Consider the following 10668-nt stretch of genomic DNA (forward strand, 5'->3'; position numbering starts at 1 on the left):
ATTACTTTCAAGTCCTGCAACAGGTCTGGTGAATCCCTGCCCCTTTCCTGCCACTTCTGGCCAGTGCGTGCCCTCAATCTCTGGCCAGGCAATTACCGTCATCTTATAATAGAACTCTTCCGGTCACAGACTGCAGCTCAAATTCACCCTTTCATGAGCTTTATAAAACAAAGATCAAGTTCTTCTGCTTATAGAGCCCTAACAGCTGCCCCCTGCGGCTCCTCCCCAACTCTCACGTCCACTTCGCCCAGCTCTCTCCTAGAAAATAAAGTTTAAAGTCTTCAGCAGGGCACAAAGGCCCTTTTCAGGCACCCTTTGACTTACCCCTTCAACCTGTTTCCTGCCAGCTCCTTCCCGCACTCATGCTGTATACAAATGACAAAAAACCCCGCTGGCATGTGTCCAGGGCACACCAGCACATCTCCCAAAGCCTCCATTGCCTTTGCCCATGCAGGTCCCTCTACCTGGAATGCTGCCTTGCCCCAGCCTCTCCATCCCCGTGGGCAGAGCCACTTTATCCTGAAAGACCAGCTCAAATATCAGCTAGAGTATGAAGATGTTCTGCCAACACCCTCCCTCCCCAGTCAGAGCTCATGTACAGACTTCACAGAACAGTTATCTCCTGTTTCCTATTTTTCACCCACCTGCTTCACTCCTCTAGAGGACACAGACCACTGCTCACAGCCCCATCAAATAGCAGAGTACCAGGCCCCACAATGAGATGTAATACATTAGATGAATGAATGAATGAGAAAAAGCAAAGGGAGATGATTTCAACTTGCTAGATACACTATTAGAAAACTTGAGAAAAATTATGAGATGCTTTAAGTAAATGAAGCTTTCTATTACTAGAAGTTTTCCAGTAGAGAGATGCTTGCTGAATTACAAGATCAAAGATTTATATATCAGGTCAAAAACTGGTTTAAGTGTTCTCAAAAGTCCTTTAAACTTCAAACTTTGTGCCCTACTTGGCCATACTGTATTTTTCATAGTAGTTACCCAAACATCGTAGCTATGCACAGAACATTAGTCAAAACAAATTATATCAACCCAAAGCCTTATCTTACAGTAAATAAGGCACACTGAGAATAAACTGGTTTTTATTATGACATAATTTCCATTCAATTAAATGTCTGAGAACACTTTCATTCTCAAAAAGTGATTTTATTTACCAGGGTTGAGAAAATAATAACAGTAGCAACAAATACAGTGCAAGCTATAGCAAGAAACTAAGCTAAAATGAGATGAGGTCACCTTGGTAACCAATCCTGATGTATTAAATCTAGAACAAATTATGCAAGTAATTCAGGACTCTTACTAGTCATGGTATTTTCTACTAATTTTCCAAGTTAAAATAATTCTTCAACTCTCATTCATGGTGATTAAATTATTAGGAACATTGTAGTTACCATATGTAACTAGGCTTATAGCTCCTTATATTTTCTCCTACATTGCAAAGTATTATTTGTATTTCAAGGAAATATTTAGTAAATAACACAAATATTACTTCAAAGAGATATATTTAATATACTTTTTGGTAGGACATATGCCACATTCTGTCTTGTAAAACATTTAGAAAATGCTAGCTCTCAACAAATATTTATAAGGATGAAATTTTCAGTGTAGGGGGTATATTCTGGTTCTGCTTGAATCTAATTATGTAAAAACAAGTAATGAATCAAGTTGTTTTCTAAATCAGAATTTTATGTGTATTTACATCCCGAAATTATCTACAGTTTCCACCAATAGTAAGGTCATAGTCAAAAAACAGATTTTTAAATCCTTCCACTGTCTGCCATACATAATATATAGTCTCATACAAGGTGACAGTGACACCAATTATTTCTGTTCAAGGCAAACAGATGTCTAAAACCACCTACTTGAAATTATCCCTTTATGTCAGATTGTTAGAAAGAGCAGAATGCAAAAGAGACAGGACTTAGTTACAGTTCTGTCTCTGCAGAGAACTTGGAAAAGCAACAATACAAGTGTTCCCAAACTCTGCTCATCTTAAAAAATGGAAAAAATGGACTGGGTTCTTTTTAAATTCTCTTTTTTCTTAAAAAAAAAATTCAAATTGTTATTTATTGAAATGTAAAGGTAAATTAACTCTTGATTATGTGCAGGCTCACAGCCCAATGCCGGTACTTCCCAGTAACATGTCTGTTTCATGCCTGCTCCCCTCTGCCTATTGGTCAGTTGGTACCTAACCAGTTTCCCTTCTACCAGGACCTGAGCAACAGAAAGAAAGCAAACAGGTAAAGTAACACTATTTGAGGATGCTGTGGGAAGACAGGCACTGAAATGATGGCCGAAATGAGTTCTGGAGATTGCTTCTAGGTATCATTTAACCATCAACACCTATTAATTGGAGTCGAATAAGTCAATACCACCCTGGAGCTGCTCTCACTAATTTTTATAGGTCATCATGCTGCCCTATAGACAGGGAGACCATACATCCTGCTCTGACCAGGCTTTAAAACTCTGCTGTTCTGGCATAATTATTTGTAGCAACATCCCCTTCCCTTTACTCTCAAACTTGTCCTGGTTTCCATGACAAGTTATCTGATCACCCTTTAGGGATTGCAGGTAAAAGAAGGGTAAAATGCCTCATGCTGCAGCGCAGTTTCTGTGCAGACCAATGAGAGTAACATCCACTTTCACTTCCCCAGCGGCTCAGATTGTGCTTATTCTCAGAGGCAACAAATTACTGAGGGGCTGCTGCAGCAGAGGTGTGCTCCACATAATCCTCCTTGCTCTTCTCCTCAAAAGGCATTCCTTAGGCACGTAGTTTGCCCATCTTTGCCCTGTGAGCCACACTATAAAAAAAGAAATGTATCAGCTTCACTCCTGAGACTAAAGTTTATTTAAAGTTGTTTTTTTTTAAAAAAAAAAAAAAAAAAAAGCACTAACATTTGTTGGAGGGTTCTCCACTATTCCTCAGGAAGAGTTAAAGAAAACTGGAAGCCTGTCATCGTGGAAAGTTGGGCGCATCTGTTAGAAAGTAGCACTTGAATATGACTACGTAAATGCTGTGGGAATGCCAACGTCCACTTTCCAAGAATCCCTTTAGGGTCTGCGTGGGTCAAACACAGGAGGCTCACTACAGAGAGCTGACGAAAAAGAAACAGAACACTGTTCCTGTTTCTTCTACCTTGCATATATTCCAAAAGCCTGAACTAGATTTCCTGTCCCCTTTTTAGGCTTTCTTTTATAGTATGTTTCTTTTTATATCATATCAGGGTAGTTCCTCTCTATTGCTACTATCTTTAGTAATTGGTAAGCGAAAAACAATGATTCTTATCTACTAAAGAGAAATGTCAGCTTAAAAATACAAATGTGATATACTTTTAGAAAATAATAAACATATTTGATGAATGTTGTGCTCACCAATTTCAGAAATTTCCAAACAGAATCATATTTATACATATTTGTATCAGCAGAAAATTATCATTGGCACTCATAAATCCACAGAAGTTGTCTTTAAAATGGAGGAAAGCTTTCATTTATTTAAATAATATGCCATCTAAATAGTAAAACTGTAAAACTGGGATAAATTTAAAGTAAGGATAACCCAGTTCTTTGCTCCATCTTGGCCTAAATGTGAATCATGGTCTCAAAAGAGTTCTAGGGGCAGTTTCCTCACGTGTACAGTGTCCCATGTGCCATTTCCCGTGACAAATCCACCACACACTAGGGCAACACTAGAAGGTCCACTATCTATAGTCGAAACCCACCACAGCTGTACGGGGATCATGCTTGTTTGTAATGAGGGAGAGTCACCCAACAGGTAGCAAATCAAGGTGCCCGAACATATAGCAATGAGGAGAATGCAGGACACCTGTGGTCCCGAACGTGCTGTGGATTGTCCCCTCTTAGACATGTCTGTGCTTCACACCTCAAAAAATTAAATACTCAAGGTATATGTATTTTACTTAAGAAAATACACTCTGTGATCTTTCAATTCTCAGAACAGCAAGACAAAAACTGTGTATGTCCTCAGTATTTTCCCAATTAAGATTTTTCTTTTCTCTAAAATCCTTGTGAGGTAGAGAACAGGAGAGGGTATGAGCATAGCAGACACAGGCCAGAAAAAAGTCTATTTAAAACGCTGAGTGAAGAGCGAAAGACTACAGTTCTTGATCTCAGGGGTAGTGAAAACAGGCTTTTCAATCTTGCAAAGCTAGAGGCAAGAACAATCGCCCAATCCATACTCAGAATGTGAAGTCTGGTTTAAGAAATGGGATTCGTATGCCACACTGGTTTGTTCTTCTTCTAATTCCAGTAAGAACGAAAAGAAAGGACAGGAGCCTTGCTCCTCAAGATGAGGCACCGAGACCAACAGCATCATCCTCACAGAGGAGCTTGTCAGAAATGCAGACGCTCAGGCCCAGACCCACACATACTGAATCACAACCTGCATTTTAACCCACACGAGGCCCAGGTGATTTGTCCACACACAGGGGTCTGAGAAGCTCTCTATTATAGAGGAGTTGGAGTGGGTTGTGGACAGCTTATCCCTTCCTCCTGATGATACTTACTTCTTTGCTGCAAATAAATTATGCACTGTGTCCAGTATAACTCTACCCACGCTTGGGGAAAAAAATTGGACTTTGCATCCCTGTTCTGTTACTTACTAGCAAGTTACTGAACTTCTCTGAGTAACTTCCCTTGGTGGGGGGAAAAAAATACCCATCTCCCAGGGCTGTTACACTACAAAGAGTATGTTACGGATGGCCAGGCATGTGCCTGGCACGATGCAGAAAACTGCCTCTGATTCAGCAGTGGTAGGAAATCAAGGATCAGCAAACATTGCTTAAACATTGAGAGAATAATGCCAATTTCCTCAAAGCTAGCCTATACGTTTCATACAATTCCAACAAAACTCCCACATATATTTTTAATTGTATGCAACAATCTTAAAGTCAGTATGGAAAAAGAAACCTTTAACCAAACAAGAAAGGCAGGTGCTTTAAAAGAACAGAAGAACATAAAAGAATGCATAAAATTCTAGAGAAAAATTCTATTAAAAACAACATAGTAAAATTTGTTTCTTATGCAGCAACAGATAACATAAATGAAATCAACAAACAATAGTGCAAACCTAAATTTAAATATGAAAATATCTAATAAACATGAATTATGAAACAAAGTGATACATATATAAATATATATGTATATATACAATGATGCTGTGCTCACAAGTAGGGAGAAAATAAAAAATAAAGTAACAGTGAGGTAACACTTTAAGCCAGCGATTTTGAACCAGTGTGCCGCAAGCATTTTTAAAATGCAATACCTGACAATGTAGTCAGAAGCACTGACCTCTTTTCCCTTAGACTGTCAAATAAAAATATGACAGCAGCCAACACAACAATAGTCATATCGTGTGAATGAATCAAAATTATACCTCTTTTGTGTCAGATCGGCAAAAAAAATAGAGTATATTTTTTGTTATGCCACAGGATTTTTGTAATTAGTTTATGTGCACCATGAGGTGAAAAAGGCTGAGAATCACTGCTTTAAACCTTTCAGATAGTCAAAAATTAAACTGTCATAACACCAACAAGATGGCAACAAATATTTGTGTACATATAATTGGGTACAGTGGTGCTCTTTCTTCTAGGAGCTACATTCCCAGGATTGCTGGGACATAGGAATGTAATAGTGGTAATGTTAGTAGCAGTATTAATCACAACAATAATAATTACCACCAATATTACGACAAGGATTCCTTTGACTTAACAATTCACCTCCTGGTGATCTACTTATAGATCATTACCATAGTGGTACTATAAGTAACAGCTGCAAATATTACTACTACTGCTACGTAGAGAGTACTTAATGCCACAGTTCAAGCCCTTTACATATGTAACTATAATCCTCACAATAACTCAAAAAACAGAAACTATCATTCCTATTTTACAGACTAAGAAACTGAGGCATAAATGTGCCTGGCAAACATAAGCGAACTTATATAAACGTTAGCTATTTCGCTGTTGTTACATATCCTCTGACGGCAATTCCACTCCTGCAATTCTAATTCAAATGAAAAAAACAATTGAATAAAAAATATCATGAATGTACACCTGAATGTACATGAATGGAAATAATGGACAGGTATGAGTAAATATATCTTTGTATGATATAAAGAAAAACACAGAAGGATCCAAAGTAGACAGCTCACATGGATTATTTTGTTGGAGAGAAGGTGGCATTGGGAGAACAGGAGGGATGGAGTAAAGGGAAAGCAATCCCAATAATCAGAACATACACAAAATGAGAAAGTTGAAGTACAGGATAAAAAAAAGAAATAACATTTCACATTCTTTGAGGACACAAAGAATTCTGGAGAAGTTTAAGGAATAGGTGTTTTCAAGCAAACTTCATTACTCAGGAGAGCAATATTTTTGTTAAATGATTTGGGTTTTTCCCCCGCATAATGCAAATTAATAAGAAAATTTCCAGATGACAGCTGGGGGTGGGGGTTAGCGGGTGAAGAGATTGAGCAAAAAGGAAAAAGGCCTCATGGACATGGACAACAGTGTGGTAACTGCTGGGGGAAGGGAGTACAAGGGGACTAAATGGTTGGTAATGGAAAAACAATACAATAAATATTAAATTAAAAAAGAAAGAAAATTTACACAGCATTATTCTTTGTTCAACAGCAACAACAACAACAACAAAAATCTTAGTAATTCTAAGGTTCAGAATACCACAGTCATCAACGTAAAGGCACGTCTAGCAGGGATGACCAACCTTTTGGTGTCTCTGGGCCACACTGGAAAAAGAAGAGTTGTCTTGGGCCACCCATTAAATACACAAACACTAATGAAAACTGATGAGCAAAAAAAATGATTTTAACTAAATTTACAATTTTGTGTTGGGTCCCATTCTTAGCCACCCTGGGCTGCAGGCTGGACACTCCTGGGAGGAATGAAAGCCATGTCTGCTCCTGGCACTGCCATCTTTATGCTATTTGACTTCTGGCTAGTCAGAAACCGACACTTAGTTTTCTCATCCACAAAGTAAGGAAGTTCAACCGGGTCATGTTTAAATTCCTTTAGCTTAGCCCTGGCTGGTGTGGTTCAGGGGATTGAGCACTGGCTTGCAAACCAAAGGGTCTCCAGGTGATTCCCAGTCAGGGCACTTGCCTGGGTTGCGGGCCAGGACCCCAGTAGGGGGCGCACAGGGGCCAACCACACACTGATGTTTCTCTCTCTCTTTCTCCCTCCCTTCCCCTCTCTCTAAAAATAAGTAAATAAAATCTTTAAAAATAAATAAATACCCTTAGTTTAAAATTAAAAATTTTTTCTACATAGAGTAGAAAAATGAAAAACTAGCAAACAGGAATGATAATTAACATTTTTAAAAAATGTCAAAAACTTAATGACCCATTTAAAACTCTACACTTTTAGAATTAAAAACCACAATAAGATCAATTAGTGATTTTACATTTTCAAGTGGTGAATTTAACTACTCAGTGCTTAAATTTTCATGTTGAGAGAAAAGAAAGTCGCCAGTTTAACTTTCTTTCAGATTACTCACTGAAGTAAGGCTTAATTTTGTCACCTTAAAATGGAGCCAAGCATAAGGAGTAGTTCCACCAAAATGACATCCTCTGAAGGCCACATGTAATAACCCTACAAAAAAGGCTGATCAATGCCAACCAGTCAGCCAAATAAATAAATGACACATTATAATTTTAACAGAAAATTTTGAATGTTATTAATAGAATACAAAATTGTCAAAAAAAATTACTTGCTTAAGAATGACAGCTTCCTAAAGCAACAAAGTTTTAATTTTTATATTCTCCTCAAAAGTTTTATAAATAATAATGTGATTATTAATAACACTTAATGAAAATTTATGCCTAGGTGTAAAGCATAAAAAGTCACTAGCTCATTGGGCATAAAGATTTCTATGAGCTTGTTAAATTTAATGTATTTTATTTCCTTAAACGGTTATGAGATTTTCCAAAAGCATACACAAAATTCCTTAAAACTTTGCCAATTTAGAAAGTTCCATGAAAAGCACCTTTTCAGGCTGATTGGAATCTTCTAGAAAAATCTACAGTCTTTCAAACACAGTAAGACTGCTTGCCACAGCCAAGTTTTATAGGCTAGGATGACGTAGGGAAACAATTTATGGCTTGAGCAGTTATCTGAAATTCCTGAAAACAAGCAGTTCCTAAGAAGTATGTCATAATTTTCTTATCTACAAGCACAAGCACGTGCATTTATTTATATCCCCAGATTAACTTCAAGTCTAATTTTACTGCCACTGGTATCCAGGGGTGGATTTCTTTTTTCAAATGGAACTTGAGCTAGATCAAAGACATTTTAAGGTCAAAATTTACTTCTCTAAAAAAACAGAGGGTGTGATCCCATGTAATTAATTAATGCCTAGCCATGCCCTGTGGTGCATTCTGTAGTGGCTTGTAGGAAACCCCGTCCAGCCGTCCCCACCTGCTGGTGCAGCAGAACTTTGACTCACCCAGAAGAGGAGATTCAGGGCGTAGAGCAGGCAGCGCAGGCACTTGACAGAATCTTCTCTGGCCATTGTGACCCCCGGAAGAGAGAAGCCCCATTCTTTCACCACATCCTACCCTCACGGGCAAAGCAGCGATCTGCAGGGGACCGGGGAGAACAGGGGACTTACCAACGTTCTTTGCACCCTTAGCCCATCCCTCCTCTGCCACCCTCAACTGGGTCCGGAGTCTAGTTCATTTGAGAGAACTTTTCATCGAAAGTCATTTGTTAAAGTTATAATAGTAACCTAAACCCCCAAAGTTCCAAACCGGCTTCAGATAACACCTGCTGAGAATAGAGAAGATTGACTCCCGGGATGAATGAAGGCGCACAGTAAACTCCTGTCCTCCGGGGACATGCAGCGGTGTCTTCTGCATTCTGATCTCACTCTTTAAAACCTCCCGCAATCCACGCCTCTCCTCGGGGACCTCTCTGCTCTAAACCAAATTACCCCCTGGAGACATCAGAGGCGCCGCCAGAAAGTCCGAGGGTGCGAGTGTCCTTCTCATTAGGGTAATTCCTGAGCCTCCCAATTCTGCATCCCCCATCCCATCCAACAGCTCGAGTGTGAACGCGGGGCACTGAAGGGGGCGCAGCGCTGAGTTGGGATTCCGCCCGGCGACTAGAGTTTCTTTGGGAGAACGTGAGAAATGATGTTTCGCCCCGGAATGATGGATTAGCCTGGGGCGGGGACCGGGACAGGGAGGGGCGCAGGGGAATTAGGGCCGGTGCAGCTGTGCCGGCACCGGGTTAGTCATTCACGTCCCCTCCCCCGGCCCCTGCCGCTGCCGCGACCCCGCGCTCCCAGCCGCTGGAGGAGCACAAAGCCGAGCGCGAGCGCGGTCACCCGCCCCGCCACCGCGTCCGCGCGCCCCCGGCAGGGCGCGGGGGGAAGCGCCGGTGGCAGGGAGCTGCAAAGGCAACTTCTAAGTAGTTTAGCACACAGCGCCCAGGGGCAGCCGCCGGCGGGCTGGTGGGACAGCGGGCAGGAAAGACGGGAGACATGCGTCCACTCACCGTCCGCGCTCGGCCCCGCTCTCCACTCCCGCCGGAGAACTGTCGGGGACGCACGGAGGGGGTTCATCAGAGCTGGGACGCTCCTCCCGCAGAACCGAAGGGCTGCATTGGTTCAAACTGGAGACGCTTCCTTCTCTTCCTCTCCCCCCACCGCCGCCGTCGCCGCCGCCTCCTGGGAAAAAGGAAAAAAAAAAAAAGAGTCCTGGGCAGCAGTTGCTGGAAAGTCTCTGCTAAGCCACCTCCCAGCGCCGCTGTCCCTCCCAAGCCCTCGCCAAGTCCGGACGAGGCAGCGACGGCAGCCAGGGCTAGCTGCACAAACTCTCAGCGCATGCTCGGGCTGCTGGCTGCCGGGGTCGGATCCTAGTGGGTGTTTCTTGTCCCGTCACCGGGCTTGAGCCCCTGAAGGTTCGCCTCACCTCTACAAGATACCGTTCAGAAAGAAAGAAAATATAGGGACTTTGGGGAAGTCCGCAAAGTAACCCCCTTTAAAATGGTTGTGCCGGAGTAGGAGAGGCTTGGTTATAACCACAGGGAAACAGGCTTTTATTATATGAAAATATTTGTGTTTCAGAAGGGGGGTGAAGGAGTGGAGCAACCCAATTCCTGCAATGAGAAACCAGTTTTCACAACCTTTCGGGAACCACCTCCGGTGATTTGTTACTAACTTGGTGCCCTATGATCCTTTTTATTGCTTTTGTACCCCTCCCCGATTTAAAAAAAAAAAAAGAAAGAAAGAAAGAAAGAGAAAAAAAAACTATCCTACTTCCATAACGCACTAATAGCATTTACATAAATACCAGAGTAACCATGTCCAGGTCTGACATCCAGAAGAGGAAGAAAACATTTTTAGCTCTTTCACAAGTAATCCAAAGTCTTCAAAATTTTCTCCCAGTAAGACTGAGTTTTAAGGGAGTGATTTACCTTAAATACTTCAGGAAGTATTAATAATAGGAGAGTATCCTTATTTTATTTTTTTAAGTCTCTTTTGGAAGAAGTTTCACACTTAAAAAACACTCCACTTCCATTGGATAGCTCAGTTTGTTAGAGCATTGCTCCCCTTTACACCAAGGTTTCAGGTTCGATCCTTGGTCAGGGCACATACAAGAATCAACCAACCTGA

The 10668-nt window shown here is 41.1% G+C and overlaps 1 protein-coding gene across 4 annotated transcripts in view; it reads right to left on the bottom strand.

Moving 5' to 3' along the window:
* Positions 1-10060, bottom strand: part of TSPAN12 (tetraspanin 12) — a 71116-nt gene extending 61056 nt beyond the window's left edge. The window contains exons 1-3 of one of the 4 annotated variants that reach the window (XM_054563839.1): positions 9965-10060; positions 9549-9720; positions 8497-8629 (exon numbers count right to left, since the gene is read on the bottom strand). In XM_054563839.1, the coding sequence (XP_054419814.1) occupies positions 8497-8562 (66 nt within the window). In that variant the 5' untranslated portion in view covers positions 8563-8629; positions 9549-9720; positions 9965-10060. Of the gene's footprint in view, positions 1-8496; positions 8630-8778; positions 9067-9548 lie in introns of those variants that run through there. The other 3 variants (XM_054563840.1, XM_054563841.1, XM_054563842.1) reach the window with 3 other exon arrangements.
* Positions 10061-10668: the final 608 nt, after the last annotated feature.

Source organism: Pteronotus mesoamericanus, unplaced genomic scaffold (genome assembly GCF_021234165.1).
Source record: "Pteronotus mesoamericanus isolate MK-2021 breed Mesoamerican mustached bat unplaced genomic scaffold, CSHL_Meso_final scaffold_85, whole genome shotgun sequence".
Classification (NCBI taxonomy): Eukaryota; Metazoa; Chordata; class Mammalia; order Chiroptera; family Mormoopidae; genus Pteronotus; species Pteronotus mesoamericanus.